The sequence below is a fragment of the Odocoileus virginianus genome, chromosome 5, assembly GCF_023699985.2.
Source record: "Odocoileus virginianus isolate 20LAN1187 ecotype Illinois chromosome 5, Ovbor_1.2, whole genome shotgun sequence".
NCBI classification, from domain to species: Eukaryota; Metazoa; Chordata; class Mammalia; order Artiodactyla; family Cervidae; genus Odocoileus; species Odocoileus virginianus.
In genome coordinates, this window is record NC_069678.1 from 74164267 (window position 1) to 74185428 (window position 21162).

A 21162-nucleotide genomic window follows, 5' to 3' on the forward strand; every position below is an offset into this window, starting at 1 on the left:
GACTGTGGATGAATTTTACTATTTTCTAATTTTAATAAAAGTTATCAAGGTACCTACCATTAACTATGAAAGAAAAACATCTATTTATCATGTGACATAAATATTAAGTACCTCTGTTAGCCAATCACCTAACCATCTTATTTTGCATCTTTTCTTGTTGCCACCCTGCAATCCAGTTTTTCAAACTGTCCCCTGAGCATACTATATTCGTTCCAACATTCATGACTTGGCTTATGATGTTTTATCCCATAACCAGAAACAACTTGTCTTCCTTGATCTTTAATTGTGTGTGTATGTGCTTGGTTGTGTCCGGTTTTTTGCGACCCCATGGACTGTAGCCTGCAGGCTTCTCTGTCCATGGAATTCTCCAGGTAAGAATACTTGAGTTGGTTGCCATTTCCTCCTCCAGGGAAATCATTAATTACCTTCATTTTATTATTATTCTTATTTATTATATAGCAATTTTAGGGAATTCCCTCTCGGTCCAGTGGTTAGGACTCCACATTTTCACTGCCAAGGGCCTGGGTTCGTTCCCTGGTTGGGGAACTAACATCCCAAAACCTACACCACACCACCAAAAACAAAAAAAAATTGTTACTATACCTTAATTATATTTAAGACCCAACTTAGCTTAAACCATTTTCTTAAAATGCTCTCTAAGGGAAAATGGGAAATAGCCTCTGTTGATTGGAGGGCCTGTGATGTTCCAGCCACTCCTTTGATTCTAAGAGATCAATTTAAATTAATATGGGGTAGAGGTCCTTTAATGTTCGAACACAGAAAATTGAATGAGATTGATCTCATGCATTAGGTAACAATATAATCCCAAGTGAAAGGCTAAATCTTTAACTCATTTTCTAACAAAGATTCTATTTTTATATTGTAGCACCTTCTATAGGGAAATTTGAATTTACCAGAGAGATCAATTCCTAGATATTCATATTTTAAAGAATCATCAAGTATATAATTAAAGAAACAACTCCCCTCTTGGGGAAAATACATATATATATATATATATATATATATATATATATATATACACACACACACACATACATATATAAGAAATATATATATATATAAGAAATTATACACTTAACACTGGAGAAACAAAACTAAAAAGTAGAAAACCATTACCAAAATGATTACTAAAATTAAGACTACTTTTAAGATCAAGAGACTATGGTTTAACTAAAATCGTGGTGGGTGGGTGTCGCGAAGTCATATCCGACCCTTTGTGACCTCAAGGACTGTAGCCCACCAGGCTCTGTCTGTGGGATTCCCAGGGAAGAATACCGAAGTGAATTGCCATTTCCTTCTCCAGGGGATCTTCCTGTACCAGGGATTGAACTAGCATTCCTACATTAGCAGGCAGATTCTTTACCACTGAGCCACCAAGGAAACTCTTAACTAAAATATAACTCTTTAAAATGATGTCAATAACCAAACTTATAGACCCTTAGTCTTTAAATTGTCAAAAAATTCATTTACAAGTTGCTTCAAATTGCTTAAAACACTCATTTAACAAGTTTCTAATTACTTTTTCACAAATAGAAGGTAAAATTATTCTAAAGCTAATGAGTCCAAACTCAATATCCATAGATACACAAAACAAATGTCTATAACCTGTGTTGTACTAATAGTCTCCATACAAAGAAGATACTAAAAGAGAATTCCCTAGCAGTCCAGTGGTTAGGAATCTGTGTTTTACTGCTGATGACCGAAGTTCAATCTTTGGTTGGAGAACTAAGATACCACAAGCCATGCAGTGTGGCCCAAAAACAAAGATATTAAACCCCACTATTCTCTTTGCTTTTGTATTGCTTTTTTTTCTTTTGTTCTGCAGTTCACTGTGACATGTCTGTGTATGAGTTTCTTTTTATTTATTCTACTTCGGAGTCACTGGAATTTCAATCTATAGATTAGTGTCCTTTGCCTTCAAATAATACCCATACCCTACAAAATAACCAGAAAACTATTAACAAAATGGCAGTAAGTCTATACTTAACAATAATACCTTAAATGTAAATGGACTAAATTCTCCAATCAAAAGACACACAGTTAATAACAGATTTTTAAAAAACACCTAACTATATGCAACCTGTAAGAGACTCACTTGAGATTAAGGATACACACTGACTAAAAGTGAAGGGATAGGAAATGATATTCCATGCAACTGTAAACCAAAACCAAGCTACAGTAGATATATACTGATGAACTTTGAACAACATGAGTGTCAGGGCACTGACCCTCCATGCAGTTGAAAAGCTGCACATAATCTACAGTCTGCATATAATATATAATTTATATGTACAATTCCTCCATATCCATGGCTCTTCCATATCTTTGGTTCCACATCAGTAAATTCAACCAACTGTAGTACTTGTAGTATTTGCTACTGGAAAATAATCCACATAAAAGTGGACCCATGCAATTTAAACTTGTATTGTTCAAGGGTTGACTGTACTTACATCAGACAAAATAGACTTTAGGACAAAGACTGTACTAAGAGACAAAGAAGGTCATTCAGTTCAGTTCAGTTCAGTCACTCAGTCACGTCTTACTCTTTGTGACCCCATGAATCGCAGCATGCCAGGCCTCCCTGTCCATCACAAACTCCCGGAGTTTACTCAAACTCATGCCCATCGAGTAGGAAGAAGGTCATTATACAATGATAAATGAGTCAGCACAACAAGAGGGTATAACATTTGTAAATATTTGTGCACCCAACATAGCAGCACCTAAATACATAAAGCAAATATTAACAGATCTAAAGAGGGAAATAGATAACAATACAATAATAGTAGGAGATTTTAATACTCAACTTTCATCAATAAACAGATCATTTAGACAGAAAATCAATAAGGAAACACCAGCCTTAAATAAGATACTATACCACATAGACTTAGCAGAGACTTGCAGAACATTCTGTTCAAACTCAACAGAATATACATTCTTCTCAAGCATACACGGAAAATGTTCTCCAGGATAGATCATATGTTAGGCCACAAACAAATCTTAATAAATTTAAGACTGAAATCATAGAAAGCATCTTTTCCAACCACTGTGGTTTAAAAGCAGAAAGCAATTACAAGAAGAAAACTATAAAATTCAAATATGTGGATATTAAACAACATGCTACTGTACAACCAATAAGTCAAAGAAATCATAAAGTACCCTGAGACAAACAAAAATGGAAATACAATACATCAAAATTTGTGGGATGCCGTAAAAGCAGTCCTAAGAGGGATATTCATAACAACGCTTACATTAAGAACAAGAAAGATATCAAATAAACAACTTAACTTTTCACTAAAGAAACTAGAAAAAAAGAATAATCAAAGCCTAAAATCATTAGAAGGAAGAAAATAACAAAGATTAGAGAGGAAATAAATGAAAGAGAGGCTGAAAATAAAATTTAAAAGATAAATGAAACTAACAGCTAATTTTCTGAAAAGATAGACAAAATGCCTATGCCCTATTTTCTCTCTCACCACTTCTCCCGATTAATTCCAATTACCCATTTATTATAACATCACAGTGCTCTCCATATATCATAAGTTCCCGCCTATTTTCAATCTTTTTTCTTTCTATAGTGTACTCTAAATAATTACTTCTAGTCCCGTTTCACTAGAAATTCTCTTTTAATCATGTATAATTGGCTATTAAACCTATCTTTTGAATTTTCAATTTTAAATATTTCATTTTTATTCTGTAAATCATATTTGGTATTTTTCCAAAGCCTACAATATCCCTTTTTGTAGTTTCTTATACCCCTGAGGTATTTTCAAGCTTGTCTTTTTTTAAACATAGTAAGTATGCCTAAATCTGTATCCAATGTATCTAGCTTTAGAGGTCTGCAGAGATCACTTTTTACTCCTCCTTCTTTCTCCTGGTCCTCAAATATGGTGCCTCGATTCTTTAACGAGGTTAGCTTTAATTGCAGGTCCTTGAAAACTTACTTGAAGAGTTCTCAAAGCCTAGAAGAAAGATACTTTCCTCCACAAGAAAATTTGCAGTTGCTTCTGTTAAGTGCAACTTAATGGTAGAAAGTAATTGGTACCAACCTGGAACCAATTTAGACTCAATTCATGTGCTGTGCTGTACTTCTGTTGCTCAGTTGTGTCCAACTCCGTGCGACCACATGGACTGTAACCCACCAAGCTCCTCAGTCCATGGGGATTCTCCAGGCAAGAATACTGGAGTGGGTTGTCATGCCCTCCTCCAGGGGATCTTCCCAACACAGGGATTGAAGCCAGGTCTAGCACACTGCAGGCGGATTCTTTACCGACTGAGCCTAAGTCCAGACTCAATTCATAGCCTGATGTTTCTTTCACCACCCAGGTAAATGAGCATTTTGGCAGCAGTCCCACATGAAAATAGCCTTTGGTTTCTTAATTCTCATTGAAAGGTTTTCTGGTTATTTTGTCCTCTTTTCTTCTCCCTTGCTCTGCTCACTACCAAGGCAATTCTCCCTGTAATCTCCTGAAGGTGGGGAAAAGAGGATGTAGGGGAGGGGGGAAGTTTTACTTTGTGTTCACCCTTACCTAAAAGGTTTACCCCTACAGAGTCCACCCAGTTAAATGTGGAGAGTGGGTATTAAACTTCTAATCTTCGGAGCACCTGAGCTTCGACTACTTTCCCCTTCATCCTAGGGGGCCACCAAAATGGAAGCTCAAGGCTTCCTGATCAAAGGCCTCTGAGGCAAAAACAACTTCTAATGCTGATCTTAATTTTCTAGCATACACCTGCAGTTCCTCTCCTGTTAGTTCTTCAGTGTCTTCAGGGTATCTTATTTCTATTCCATTCAAATATTTCAGTTGTGATCATTAGGAGAAATGATTTAAAAACCTGACTTCCCATTATGGAAAACAGAAGTTCCAGGAAAAAAAAAAAAAAGAAAACAGAAGTCCCAAACTTTATTGACACTCTTCAGTCTGTTGAATGGAATTAATTTTTCAATGAATGAATAAAATTTGAATGTTTCAAATTAAATACACAGGTCCATCTCAGATTCAATCATCTAACCTGTCTGAACATAAGTTTCACAAAATAAAGGTGTTGAGCAAAATTAAGATTCTTTACTGTCTAAATTACCAGGATCTTTGCATACATATGGTCTTCTCAGGTGGCACAGTAAGAATCCACCTGCCAATGCAGAAAACCCAGGAGATGAGGGTTCGATCTCTGGGTCAGGAAGATTCCCTGGAGGAGAAAGTGGCAAGCCACTCCAGTATTCTTGCCTGGAAAATTCCACAGACAAAGGAGCCTGACAGGCAGGCTACAATTCATGGGGTTGCAAAAACTTGGACACAACTGAGTGACTCAGCACATGTGCATACATACATATATAATCTCATTTTTCAGCTTTTGCGAGCTCTATTTATGGCAGTCAGAAGGGCAAAGTTTTCTCATAGTGTTATAACAATTCCAAAACAAAAATAAATGAGACTCACGCTTAGTGCAAGGGGTCCCTTTTCCATCTTCTCAAACCCAAGAGCCAAGACACAATCTGCCAGACCTTGAAAGAAAATGTAATTATCTTGAAAAATTAAATTTCTTGACTCGAATAAAATACACTTAAACACTTCTATTTAAACAATTATGTTGATGTACACAAAATGTAAAAACATAGTGTAGTCCTATAAAATTTGTAGTAAGTGAAAAATCACAGAGAAAATTCTTATACACCTCTAGATACGAGGAAAAATCAATAAAGTATATACTTCTTCCTTTGATTTTGAGTGTTAATAAAACTTTTTATTAATGTGGAAATATGTTCCAGTGAAGAACAAATACAAATAGCTAATTGTGAATTTTTAAACATTAAATAAAATTTAAAAAAATTTTAAAGAATCTTGATCAAAATCTCAACAGAACTATTTTTGGAAAGAGGGGGCATCTAAAAATGATGTTAAAGTTCAAATGAACAGCAAAACAAGCAGGACTGCCAAAATTTTTCTTTAAAAAAAGAAAAAAAAAAACCAAGGTAGGGGGCACAAGGGCTACTAGTATCCAACAGTGAGACATTATAAAGCTCCAACAATTAAAACACCAAGTTAATCAACAATCAGAAGAAAGAATAAAAGGCCTAATGAAGGAGCCTAGAACATTTGGAAATACAGACTATGATATATACCCAAGAGAACTGAAAACATATGGCCACAAAAAAGTTGTACATAAATGCTTATAGCAGGGTTATTCACAATAGCCAAAAAGTAGAAATAGCACAGTGTACATCAACTAATAAATGGGTAAACAAAATGTGGTATATTCATACAATGGATTACTATTTGGCCACAAAAAAGAATGTAATACTGATACACGCTAAAACATGAACAAACTGTGAAAATATTCTGGTAAGTGAAAAAAGCCATAAAAGGTCATATAATATATGATTCCATTTATATAATGTTCAGAATATATAAATCCATAGAGACAGAAAGTAAATTAGTGGTTGCCAAGGGTTGTGGGGAGGGAGAAATGGGAAGTGACCGCTAATAGGTACAGCTCTCTTCTGCAGGTGATACAAATGTTCTAAGATTAAACAGTGCTGACAGTTGCATAAACCTGGGAACATACTAAAGACACTGAATTCTACACTTTTGTGCTATATAAAGTATATATCAATAAAATTTTTATTTTAAAAAAATACATTAAAAAGCAATCTCTCTGACGGTTGTATGGAGACATCATAAAAGAAAGGCAATAACCCCACATCTATTTAAGTACACTAGACAAATAGGCACTTCTCACCACCCTGAACCAGTTGCCGGGCCACAAACAAAGCAGTTGAGCCAGTAGAACAGTTATTGTTGACGTTGATTATAGGAATTCCAGTCAGTCCCAAACCATGATAGATAGCCCTCTGCCCACTGGTAGAGTCACCTACATAGAAAAAAGAAAATTATCTATGCAACATGAGAATTATGGAGCTGCAAAGCAATATAATACATTATATTTTTCTAGTATTATGCCTTTGTCTAACATAAAACATGGACATCTTATTCAGAAACAGTTTCAGCATGAAGCATCACTTATTCTGCAAATACAAAAATTCTCAAAACACAATATATATATGCACTTTATTTACATAACACAGAGGTAGGAAAGTAGAGAAATGACCAAGTAATAGCAAACAACTCAATCTGGGTAGGGTTACATGATAAAGGAAGCAATATTTCATGTATATTATCAGACATAAATCCCTGGAGTATCAGGCAAATTTGGCCTTGGAGTACAGAATGAAGCAGGGCAAACGCTAATAGAGTTTTGCCAAGAGAATGCACTGGTCATAACACTGTCTTCCAAAAACACAAGAGAAGACTCTACACATGGACTTCACCAGCTGGTTATTACCGAAATCAGACTGATGATATTCTTTTGCCACCAAAGATGAAGAAGCTCTATACAGTAAGCAAAAACAAATCCAGGAGCTGACTACAGCTCAGATCATGAACTCCTTATTGCCAAATTCAGACTGAAATTGAAGAAAGTAGGAAAAACCACTAGGCCATACAGGTATGACCTAAATCAAATCCCTTATGATTACACAGTGGAAGTGACTAATAGATTCAAGGGATTAGATCTGACAGACAGAGTACATGAAGAACTATGGACAGAGGTTCGTTACATTGTACAGGAGGCAGTGATCAAGACCATCCCCAAGAAAAAGAAATGCAAAAAGGCAAAATGGTTGCCTGAGGACACCTTACAAACAGCTGTGAAAAGAAGAGAAGCAAAAGGCAAAGGAGAAAAGGAAAGATTAGACCCATTTGAATGCAGAGTTCCAAAGAATAGCAAGGAGAGATAAGAAAGCATTCCTCAGTGATCAGTGCAAAGAAATAGAGGAAAACAACAGAATGAGAAAGACAAGAGATCTCTTGAAGAAAATTAGAGATACCAAGGGAACATTTCATGCAAAGATGGGCTCAATAAAGGACAGAAATGGTAAGGACCTAACAGAAGCATATTATATTAAGAAGAGGTGGCAAGAATACACAGAAGAACTATACAAAAAAGATCTTCATGGCCCAAATAATCATGATGGTATGATCACTCACCTAGAGCCAGACATCCTGGAATGTGAAGTCAAGTGGGCCTTAGAAAGCATCACTACAAACAAAGCTGGTGGATGTGATGGAATTCCAGTTGAGCTATTTCAAATCCTAAAAGATGATGCTGTGAAAGTGCTGCACTCAATATGCCAGCAAACTTGGAAAACTCACAGTGGCCACAGGATTGGAAAAGGTCAGTTTTCATTCCAATCCCAAAGAAAGGCAATGCCAAAGAATGCTCACGCTACCGCACATTGCACTCATCTCACACGCTAGCAAAGTAATGCACAAAATTCTCCAAGTCAGGCTTCAACAGTATGTGAACTGTGAACTTCCAGATGCTTCAATCTGGATTTAGAAAAGGCAGAGGAACCAGAGATCAAATTGCCAACATCCGCTGGATCATCGAAAAAGCAAGAGAGTTCCAGAAAAAACATCTACTTCTGCTTTACTGATTATGCCAAAGTCTTTGACTGTGTGGATCACAACAAACTGTGGAAAATTCTGAAAGAGATGGGAATACCAGACCACCTGACCTGCCTCCTGAGAAATCTGTATGCAAGTCAAGTAACAACAGTTAGAACTGGACATGGAACAACAGATTGGTTCCAAATCGGGAAAGGAGTACATCAAGGGTGTATGCTGTCTTCCTGCTTATTTAATTTATATGCACAGTACATCACAAGAAATGCTGGGCTGGATGAAGAACAAGCTGGAATCAAGATTGCCAGGAGAAATACCTCAGAAATGCAGATGACACCCTTATGGTAGAAAGCAAAGAGGAACTAAAGAGCCTCTTGATGAAAGAGAAAGAGGAAAGTGAAAAAGCTGGCTTAAAATGCAACATTCAGAAAACTAAGATGATGGTATCTGGTCCCATCACTTCATGGCAAATAGATGGGGAAGCAATGGAAACAGTGACAGACTTTATTTTCTTGGGCTCCTAAATCACTGCAGATGGTGACTGCAGCCATGAAATTAAAAGACGCTTGCTCCTTGGAAGAAATGTTATGACCAACCTAGACAGCATATTAAAAAGCACAGACATTACCTTGCCAGCAAAGGTCTATCTAGTCAAAGCTATGACTTTTCTGGTAGTCATGCATGGATGTCAGAGTTGGACCATAAAGAAAGCTGAGCACTGAAGAATTGATGCTTTTGAACTGTGTTGTTGGAGAAGACTCTTGAGAGTCCCTTGGACTGCAAGGAGATCCAACCAGTCCATCCTAAAGGAAATCAGTCCTGAATATGCATTGGAAGGACTGATGCTAAAGCTGAAACTCTAATACTTTGGCCACCTGATGCGAAGAACTGACTCACTGGAAAAGACCCCGATGCTGGGAAAGATTGAAGGCGGGAGGAGAAGGGGACGACAGAGGATGAGATGGTTGGATGGCATCACCGACTCAATGGTCATGAGTTTGAGTAAACTCCGAGAGTTGGTGATGGACAGGGAGGCCTGGCATGCTGCAGCCCATGGTATCACAAAGAGTCGAACACAACTGAGCGACTAAACGGAACTGAACTGAATAAATCTGTTAAAACTAACTGATCAAAAGGCCTTGATTTTTCTCTTCATATCAAAATTTCAAAAAGTTAAAAGATTCTGCATGCCAGGGTATTCCAGAAAAATAATAATCCAAGTGGAATGCGCATTTGATTCTCTTTCCCAAGTAACATGGCCACCAAGGCAGACAAGCTGGAGCAGCATGATGGAAACACCTGAAGATACAGATGCTCTAGAAGTCTTCAAAGAAACAGCAAGATTCAGGACCTCCTATTCATAAATACACTGTGCATCTCTTTGAACTAGTAAATTTCCCTGTAAGAATTCTCTTGAATAAATAAATAGAAAGATATCCATCCAAAAAAAAAAAAAAAAAAGAACTCTCTTGATACCTTGAAATCTCAAAAAAGTAATCACAGATACACATAAAGATCATCTACAGGAATGCTTACTATATTCTTTTATAACTAAATAATTTAAAATGTCAACAAATACGATATCATTTCTACTGCTAAATAAACTGTAGTATATCCTCAAGACTAGCATATCATGAAATAATTTAAAATGTGTAAAAAGCCTAAGAATATTCTAAATGGCTATTAAAAGAGGGTCGATTAAACAAATCATGATATATCTATTCAATGGAACACTATGCTATCATTAAAAGAGACCAAGGAAACTCTTTATGAAATAACTGGAATAGTCACGAAGAACTACTAAGTTTAAAAAAAAAAGTAAAATACAAAATAGTATGTATTGACGCTACCATGTGTCCAACAAAAGAAAGGGAGGGGTATTTATACACTCTCATACATTTACTTTTATATGCATAAATTATCTATGAAAAGGTAGATTAAAAATTAATGTACATGGCACTACTATACACAAAATAGGTAAGTAACAAGTATTTACTGTGTAACATAGGGAACAATATTCAACATCTATAATAACCTATAAAGTAAAATAATCTGAAAATATATATATGTAACTGAACCACCTTCCTGTACATGTCAAACTAACACAATATTTTAAATCAAATACACTTCAATTAAAAAAAGAAGAAGAAATGAGTGAAATCATCAGCAAAGGGAACCACAGACAAGGAGACAGGATTCAGAGTGAAACTTTCCACTATATAACCATCCACCTTTTTCTTGTATTTTTATACCATGTGAATATTTAATCTATTCCAGAAAAAAAAACTGAAAAATGTTAATAATGTGAAAGAAAACTGAACCACATGGGAAAAACTGGATACACAAAAATGAGAAAAACAGGTCACCAAAATGTATGTAACTAGGACCTAAATTTAAAAGGCAATTATGTGTATATACATAATTCATTCATAATGCATTCACATGCATTCATACTCACTGAAGGATTTACACCAAAAAATTAATGGTAATAACATATGGATAATGAGATTATAGGTAACTTATTTTTTTCTTGTGCTTTTACATGCAACATTTTTCTAATCAGAAAAAAAAGTTTTCTAATCAGAAAAAAAAATATGAAAAACATTTTATTAGACACAAAAATCAATAAAAACAAATTTAAAGACAACAAAGAACAAAAATTTCTCATCTGAAAAATAATTACTTTTTCATGGTAGTAATTTTTACATGAGTAATTTTTTCTTTTTTAAAGATAAGTGTTTTAAATTTGTCCTCTTTATTGGCAACACAATAATGGCAAAATATATGTGTGTACTAAACCAGGCTGACACATAAGGAAATTCTAAAAATAATGAAAATAAGACCCTGAATTCTGAGTTTTGAGGGTTAAAATTCACAAATTCCTCTGAATTGTTTATGTAGTTGATGACAGACTTAGGTGAACAACTTTTAGAATATATAGTCTCCACGTACCATAAACATAGCCAATACATGCCTGCTCCACTGCAGAATAAGGGATCTGTGCATCCGCTAAAGCCTTCTGGCCTATAAAAACAAAAAAGTTTTATCACATAGCGCTTTAAATGAGTAAAAATAAGTTTAGAGTTTTCCCAGAGTAAATCTAACTCTAGAGTGTTGTTGCTGTTTAGTCGCTCTCTAACTCTAGTTTGTTCAGTTGCGGTTTGTGTCCGACTCTCTGTGACCCCATGTACTATATAGCCCGCCAGGATCCTCCCAACACTTGTCTATGGGATTTTCCAGGCGATAATCTGGAGTGGCTTGCCATTTCCTCCTCCAGGGGATCTTCCCAACCCAGGGATCAATTCAAATGAAAATCCTTCATCAAATCATCTCAGCCTTTCAGAAGTTATCTTACCTTACAAAAGTTATCATTTGGAGGGAGCTTCAAGAGGGAGGGTATATATGTATACCTATGGCTGATTCATGTTGAGATTTGACAGAAAACAGCAAAATTCTGTAAAGCAATTATCCTTCAATAAAAAATAAATTAATTTTTTTAAGTGATCATTTCTTCCTCTAAGCTATTGTAACACTTTTTCACACCACCTTTCTGATATTTAACATTTCCTATTCTAACTGTACACCTAACTATAAATACATTAAACCCCAAGAGTCTTAAAGCCCCTTAATGGCAAGGTATCTTACTCGTTTCTGTCGCTCTATCACTCATCTAGAGGGCAAAATAGGATAGAATGTCAGTGCTGAGGAGGGGGACTGTGGGAGCACTCATATGGTCATCTTACAAAACCAGGATCAAGAGATGACTGTCTATGGAACAAGAAAAGAAGCTTCAAGGAAGCTACACAAAGGTGTAGAAATGACCACTGGAGGAATTGAGAAAAATTATGAAAATAAACTAAGAGGAGAGTGGAAGCTAGAGAAAATGTTGACCTAAATCCTCATCTACCATAGTGAAAAGCAAACAGGTATCAAAAACTGACAAATCAAAAATGAGAATAACTGTGGTAGAAAGAGTATTTAGAGATAGGGAGATAACCACCAGAACTAAAGCCAGGACAGTTAAAAGAAGTTGCCCCAGAAGAGGTCTGGGAAGTATAAAACCATCTGTGTGTATGTGTGTTTGTTTGTGTGTGTGTGTTCTAACCAAATGAATGTATCACTTTAAAGATTTTTTAACTTAAGAGGATATATGTATGATTGACCATGGGATTGGTTTAGTCAGACCAGTTTTCTTTTCCTGTTTAATGTATGAGCAAAAAAAAAAAAGAGCATTTTCATATGTTCCCAGTAAAACTAATAATGGTCAGAAAAATAATCTGACAAGACTGATAAAACTGTTTACATTCATTGCTCCAATGAGTCTACTTCTAGGCTTTGTCTTCAAAAATAACCAGTGATGAGAACAAATATGTGTGTTCAGCAAGATGTTCACTATAATTCTTCTAAAATATCAAAAAGCTGTAAAGCAAATATACAACAAAAATGACAGCATACTGTTATACAGAGTGAAGTAAGTCAGAAAAACAAATATAGTGTATAAATGTGTATATATATGGAATTTAGAAAAATGCTACTGACAAACCTATTTGCAGGACAGGAATAGAGACCCAAACACAGAGAGTAGACTTCTGGGCACAGTGGGGGAAGGAGAGGGTCAGACGAATGGAGAGTAGTATTGAAACATGTACGTACTGTGTGTAACACAGAGAGCTAACGGGAAGCTGCCATATAGCACAGGAAGTTCAGCCTGGTATTCTGTGACAACCTAGCCAGGTGGGATAGAATGGAGGGGGAAGGGAAGTTCAAGAGGGAGGGGACATGTGTATACCTATGGCTGATTCATGCTGATGTGTGACAGAAACCAACAACACTGTAAAGCAATTATCCTTTAATTAAAAATAAACAATTTTTAAAAATTTTTAATTATAGCATAAATATACAAAGAAACATGTAAATTTAATTTTTTTCAGTTTTAAGTGACAGGAGAAAAGCTTATAATAATAGAAATCATGATACAAAACTGCATTTAGAATAAGATCCCAGAGAGCCATAGAAAAAAAAATATTAAAAGAGAACACACCAAGATGTTAACAGTAGCAAGGCCTGGGTTACAAATTTTGTTTTCATTATTATATATTTCTATGTTCCAATAAATAACATGCATTGCTCTTATAATTAGTAGCAGAGAATGAGTTATGGTGAAAAGGTATAAGTTTGAGCCTGTGCTCTGACCCTCCTCTAAGTGGCCAAAGCATCTTGCACCTCCCATGGTCTATTCACCATGTATGGGAACTTGCCTTATTTTCTACACTAGAGGGCAAAGGCTCTGATATCTGTACACCAGACTTTGACTGAATCTTTCCAAGTGCCCGGGATGCACTCCTTAATATTTGTTGAACATTTTCTCCTAACACCAGGTTGTCTTCATATATTTTCAGATTTAAATCATCATTAAATAAAAATGTTAAAGGGATTAGAAAACAAAGGAAGCACAGAAGTAACTATTAATATTTGAAACAGTTTCAGAGAGTTACATGGTGTTGCTTTACCACTTTGCATTTAGCTGCAGAGGGATTCCTAACCTTTCTCTGAGGGAAAGAAGACCGGCAGGACTGTGTAAAGAGTAAGAAGTCTGTAAATAATGTGACAGGACACAATTCTGCTGGTCGTGCTTCCCTCCACACTATGCATTTAGGAAATAATGAGGGCAGGGAAGGTAGCAGAACCCCCTCCTAAAACCAGTTTGGAGAATTAGAGGGTAAGACTTCCGTTAAACCAATTCTCTTGCCTCAGGACCACAGCTGACAAGTTAAGTCCAGAGGGCTGAGTACGAAATCATTTATAGTATCTCAGAGGCTTCCCCACCAAGTCATGCTTAGATACATGTTCAACTAAACACGACTGATGTAGGCTGAAGGTGAACATACTCACCTAGAACTACATGAGATATGTGAACAGAGTCACCCTTTTGCACTTTCTCACCTCCCTCTCACTTCTCACAGTTGGAACCAAGGGGTTTTATAAAAACAAAGCTAAGTTTTAAAAGTATATTCTACATAATATTCCTTTTTTTTAATTGAGTTCATTTTCCTAATAATGTCTGTAAAAGAAGAAAATTGTAATCAGTAAACAGAGGCAATCAAGCTGAATTTCTTGTTATTAGACAATTCCAGAGGTAAATCCAAACTTAATAACTTCATCTCAACATTACCATCTTATAATCAAAATATTCTACCCATATATTATTATAGTAACCACTTTTAACTAACAAAGAAATAGAACAAAAAATACACAGAAAAATTGATTAAAGCATTTCCTATTTCAAAGAAAAGTAGAAGCTGTTTGGAGACAACAGTCAAGAGGAGAAGATTTAACAACCAAACGATAAACACTGAATGAATATTGTACACCTAGAGAATCAACATCAGCTAATCAAATCTCACGAACTTCCTTCTGGGGGACAGAGATGCTCTGATTCCCTGTATAGTAAACACAGAGCTGTATAATGGAGTTGAAATGAAATCTAATTTATGAACACTGAGTACACATGGCACTTGGAGAGACAGGGAGTGTTTAATGAAAAATGACAATAATCTTTTCTGGGTTGCCTGGCAACAATCTGACAGGGAAAGGAGGAAGGGGAAGGCTTCACAGGAGAAGGACTGTTCCTAAACAACTTCATGGGACCACGAAGTTTCCAAGTTCTCCATGTGTGGGAAGCCTTTGTTGTTCAGTCGCTAAATCACGTCGGACTCTGTGACCCCATGGGCTGCACTATGCCAGGATTCCCTGTCCCTCACTATCTCCCGGAGTTTGCTCAAATTCATGTCCCTTGAGTCAGTGATGCTATCTAACCATCTCATCCTCTGCCGCCCTCTTCTCCGTTTGCCTTCCGTCTTTCCCAGCATCAGGGTCTTTTCCAATGAGTCAGCCCTTCATATCAGGTGGCCAAAGTTTTGGAGCTTCGCATCAGTCCTTCCAATGAACATTCAGGGTTGATTTATTTTAGGATTGACTGGTTTGAGCTCCTTGCTGTCCCAAGGGACTCTCAAGAGTCTTCTCCAGCACCACAATTTGAAAACACCGATTCTTCAGCGCTGAGCCTTCTTTATGGTCTCACACTCACATCCATATATGACTACTGGAAAAAACCATAGCTTTGTCTATACAGACCTTTGTCAGCAAAGCAATGTCTCTGCTTTTTAACATGCTGTCTACAGTTGTCACAGCTTTCCTTCCAAGGAGCAAGCGTCTTTTGATTCCATGGCTGCAGTGACCATCCGCAGTGATTTTTGGAGCCCAAGAAAATAAAATCTGTCACTGCTTGTACTTTTTCCCCTTCTATTTGCCATGAAGTGATGGGATCGGATTCCTTGATCTTAGTTTTTGAATGCTGAGTTTTAAGCCAGCTTTTTCACTCACCTCTTTCACCCTCATCAAGAGGCTCTTTAGTTCCTTTTTTTTCATTTATTTTTATTAGTTGGAGGCTAATTACTTTACAAGATTGTAGTGGTTTTCATCATACATTGACATGAATCAGCCATGGATTTACATGTATTAGTTCCTCTTCGTTTTCTGCCATTAGAGTGGTATCATCTGCATATATGAGGTGGTTATTTCTCCTGGCAGTGTTGACTTCAGCTTATGATTCATTCAGCCTGGCATTTCCCATGATATATTCTGCATATAAGTTAAATAAACAGGGTGACAATAAATAGCCTTGTCAAGCTCCTTCCCAATTTGAACCAGTCCGTTGTTCCATGTAAGGTGCTAACTGTTGCTTCTTGACCTGCATACAGGTTTCTCAGGAGATAGGTAAGGTGGTCTGACATTCCCATCTCTTGAAGAATTTTCCAGTTTGTTGTGATTCACACAGTCAAAGGCTTTGACGTAGTCAATGATGCAGAAGTGGATGTTCTCCTGGAATTCCTTTGCTTGGAATGGATCTCTATGATCCATTGAATGTTGACAATTTGATCTCTGGAAGCCAGAATTTCCCTTAAACAACTGATACCTAAGTTTAGACTGCTTAGCCCTGAAAAAGCTTCCTGTGAAGGTTGCAAGGCTGCTCCACAATCAAGACAGACCACATAATAAACTACAATGTTCAAAGATCTAAATGTTCTATTTTACCTGCTTCCTTTGCCAAGTCAGGGTAGTCTCTTGCATTCTCCACTCCAGGCTTTGTGAACTAGAAATACAGAAGATAAAAAAGGAAACAGTATGGTTACAGTCTCTCACAAGAGAGAACCACAGAAATACATTCATCTAGTCATTTAAACAAAAACAAACTGAGTGCCTATCAGTGTTGCTGTACTCTGATAACAAACAGTTTGTACCGGCAGGGAACTTATTTAACAGAAGACAGGCAATTACGCAACAGGGTCCTAAGTACAGAATGATTTGGGAGAGACAACTACCCAGGCTCAGCAGACTAGAATGGCTTCCCAGAGGAACTGATATTTATTTAAATAAGGTATTTAAGGATGAGTAGGAGCTAGGTAAATGAAAGAAAAGGAAAGTCCACAGTTAATACAAAAAATAAATAAAAACCTACCCTAAAGCCTATAATAAAAACAGCAATCTGTTACCCTCCACTCACTAGCCTTACTTGCTCCCAAAACATCCATTTTCAATCCTTTTAGTTATTTCTTTTATAAAATGTCACATTTCTAAATATTCTGATACTATTATTTCTTGACTTAACAATTTAAGAAATTATATCATAGTCTCCAATAAGTGACAATGAGAATTAGGTCTCTTAGACCACCTCACATATACTTACAGTTCTCCATCCTCCTTATACAGTGGAAACACAAGTTTTAAATTAAACCAGTATATAGTGCTTACCTTATTAGGACAATGGTGCTTATTATTGGACCAGGTTGTATATTATGATTATATGTGCTGCATTGAGCAATTTGCTTTGCTTTGTTTTTCCTGGAGTTAACTGCCTCATTTTCTAATGTTTAAGCAAACACTCTTGTAATCATCGACAAAGATTCTCTCCTTCACCAAATTCTATTCAAGCTTCTCTGACTCCTCTTCTCTACTCACATGTGTATATACTTACTCTTGCAATAGCATACTTTTGATTAAAATCTGCCCTAACACTTTACCTAGTGTCTACTTTATCTTTGACAACAACCACGCAAACTAAAAAACAGAGCTTTCCCTGCCATTCCACACACTCTTCTAAACACGCTGTCCCTTACCTCAGCCCTGCCTCACCCCCAAATTATTATCCTGATCCTTATAATAATTGCTTCCTTGTAGTATTTCATAGTTCTATCACCCAAGTGTCTTGGACCCTCTATTTCAGCCTTGCCTTTAAAAAAAAATTATGGGTCTTTAAATTCTCCTTTAATTTACAGGTTCCCCTCCACTACATTTTTTTCCTCTCAACACACATGTTAAAAAACCCAGACTGCTGGGACTATAGTATCCCACACTCTGGACTTTGTAAATCGCATAATCATGCAGTTCAACCTGTTCCTCTATTCTCTGTCCCACAGATTGGCAGCAGGATCCAGAATCTTGCAGGTTCAGTCTATCTCTTTGGCAAAACTATCAGTAGTGGTCTACTCTTTCATCCGGAAACATATGATTTTCTCTCTTTGTGTTGTTAGCAGTTCTTAGTACTCAATAATTAGAACCAGTAATTCTCAAAACTTTTCAGTCTCAAGATGGGTTTACATTCCTAAAAACCACTGAAGATGCCAGAACTTTGATCATGAAGATTATAGTTACCAATATTTGCCCTATTAGCAGATATAACAGGACATTTAAAATAACAATTCACTCAAAAAAAAAACCCATTACATGTTAGCATAAATAATTTTATTAAAAATTATTATATTCCCCCCAAGAAAAATTGATGAGGGGCATTGTTTTGCACTTCAGCAATTCTCTTTAATATCTGGTTTCATCAGAGGCAGGTGAATTCTTACATCTGACACAGCTGATTCATCATTCAACCTTTGGCATTATTTTTTAGGTTGAAGTCTATGGAAGCAAATCTGACCTCACACAGATATGTGGTTAGAAAAGGGAGGAGGACTTTAATAGCCTTTTAAGATAATTGTGGATATTCTTTTTTAATACTAGACTAAAATGTAATAAGTGGGAGTTGCTGACAGGCTAAAAGCAATGTTGAACTTAAAAGAATATCAATGAACTTTTCATAATCTTGCTACTAAAATCTTGCCCTTTGAGTAGAGTGATAATCTGACTTTTCTCTGGAGTCTTTTAAATTTTTTTTAAGGTATTCCCTGGTGGTCTAGTAGCTGAGAATCTGAGCTTCCAAGGCAGGAGGCCCTGGGTTGATCCCTGGCTGGGGAGCTAGATATAACATACCACAACTAAAGATCCTGTGTGCTGCAAATAAGACCTGACACAGCCAAATAAATAAATATTTTTAAAAGGAATGGGATTACTACTCTTATAAAAAGATCCCCTAGATTTTCCTTGCCCTTTCTGCCACACATAGCTGTCTATGAAACACACAGCAGGACCTTAAAAGTTTAAGGCTGTTTTCATAGAAAGAGAACTTCCCATGGGAACTCTCTGTCACAAAGCATATCCATTTAATAGTGTTCAACTAACACTTACTGAGCTCTTCAGGCACAAGGCATTTTCAAAGTGCTAGAGGTATAGCAATTAATTAACCTGGGAGATGGCTATATGCAAAAGAAGAATATAGACATATAAACAGAATTTCAGAATAAAATATAAAGTACTAAGACAGAGGTTAAGTACAGGGTTCTATGGGACAGTCAGGAGAATCAGAACTTCTCCTAGAAGATCTGAATTGATCTTCTAAAAATGCAAGCAAGTTAACCAAGTGAAGACAAATGGTCTTAAGGAGAGAAAACAACAGAAAGCAAGGCAACAGAGGCATAAAAAGGTTTGGGACGAAACTATCAGTACTTTGGCATCACTGGAGCATACACGTAGTGAGCATGTCAAGAAATGAGATTGTAGCTGCCTCTGGCCTCCTGAGTACCAAGCAGAGTACCATGTGAGAAACGCAAAGCTCGGAGGATGCAGAAAACCTGCCACCTATGCCAAGACGCTGAACATCACTAAGATTTCTACTCTGCACTTGGAACTGACAGGGGATCCAACACGGAGCATTCCCGGAAGTGCAGGGCTGGCGACAGTCACGACCTGCTTTCCTTTTGGGTATGGGGCAAACCTTGCCTCAGTTACAAGTCCACACAACTTAGGATTCCACCCATATTCTAAGGAGGTGCGGAGTTTGGGTCACCTTGAGGTCTTCTTCACAAACTGCGCCCCAGGAAGAAAAGGGAAGAAGGAGGAAAATATAGCCTCAGAACAACGCTGCGACATTATGATTCCGCAGAGACATCAACATCATAACCCATCAACTCTGATTCCTCACAGACAAGGAGCCGAGCTGGGCGGTGGGAAGCCAGTGGCGCCCTCCGGTAGGAAGGGCAGACAGACGGACGGCGTCAAGTCCTGACACCCCACCCCCAACCCCCGTTTCCCGGTCACTCAGGGCTCCCGCGGCCTCACCCAGGCTGAGCGGAGCAGGGAGCCCACCTCCGGGGACCCACGGCTCTGTTTACCTTGGTCATCCCAACCCCCACCACAAACACCCGGTTCCGGAGCAGAGACTGTGAAGCGGACAAAGACATTGTTCGAACCACTGTGGGCACAGGCGGGCGCAGCGGACGTAGAGCTTGCAGGTCTGAGGTTGGCGCAGCCTGAAGCCGCAGCTCCCCCAGAGCTCTGGGGTTAGGGACGCGACAGGAGGCGGGCTAGGGGCGGGGCGGGCAGAACTGGTCACGTGCGCGTGCGCGGAGACACCGGGGACGCGCTCTCGATGAAGGGAGGAAAGGGCTAGAGTACTTAAGTGGACAAAGTTCAAGGCGAGAATTCACCGGTTGGTTGGAAACTCCGTCCCTTTCAGCCCTTGAAAAAGGCTCTATAGCATAGTACCAGTCCTTCAGGTTTAGGTTCTCTATGCTGAGGGCGATTGTGGCCTGCAGCAAGGCCTGAGATTGAGGGAGAAGACCAGATTCACGAAAGGGTAGCCTGAGGAAAAATTTAGAAATGTTGGGAGTTGATCTGTATCCTATCGGTCGTAGTAGTTAGAAGAGATACAATACGGGGGAGGGGGGACGGATTTTATTATATGAATGTCTAAAATAAAATCAAAGTCCTGTCACTAGCTGTGTGACTTATTTTTTTTTAGTGCTTATAATATGGTTTGTTCACTATTTATGTATCTTTGGCTTTGCTGGATGTCCCTTGCTTGGCGCACTTTCTCTAGTTGTAAGGAGCAGCGGCTAGTCTTCCTTGCCCTACGCAGGCTTCTCACTGTTGTGGCTTCTCTTGTTGGGGAGCACAGGCTCTGGATGCCCCAGCTTCAGTAGTGTGGCGACCTGGGGCTTAATTGTTCAGGGGCTTGTGGGATCTTCCCAGACCGGGGATTTGAGCGAACCCGTGTCCCCTGCATTGGCAGACGGATTCTTATCCTCTGTGCCACCAGGAAGGTCCACTGTGTGACCTTTTGTCTTGTGAGGATTAAGCGAAGTGATAGAAGCAAAGTCTTTAGCACTTGGTACAAGGAATATATATGTAGGTATGTTGTGGATATATTATATATTTAGGGGATGATTTTTATTGGCTGATTCTGAATTTGCAGATTTTCCTACTGATAAGAATGTATCTGTAACCCCAAAATCAATAC

The 21162-nt window shown here is 37.7% G+C and overlaps 1 protein-coding gene across 3 annotated transcripts in view; it reads right to left on the reverse strand.

Moving 5' to 3' along the window:
• The window catches only part of SCP2 (sterol carrier protein 2), a 179753-nt gene extending 159527 nt beyond the window's left edge, over nt 1-20226 (reverse strand). For 2 of the 3 annotated variants that reach the window (XM_070468148.1, XM_070468149.1), the window contains exons 1-5: nt 20036-20191; nt 16575-16632; nt 11433-11504; nt 6757-6888; nt 5457-5521 (exon numbers count right to left, since the gene is read on the reverse strand). In XM_070468148.1, coding sequence (XP_070324249.1) covers nt 5457-5521; nt 6757-6888; nt 11433-11504; nt 16575-16632; nt 20036-20104 — 396 coding nt within the window. In that variant the 5' untranslated portion in view covers nt 20105-20191. Of the gene's footprint in view, nt 1-5456; nt 5522-6756; nt 6889-11432; nt 11505-16574; nt 16633-20035 lie in introns of all 3 variants that reach the window. The other variant, XM_020871474.2, reaches the window with a different exon arrangement.
• Between the last annotated feature and the right edge of the window lie 936 nt (nt 20227-21162).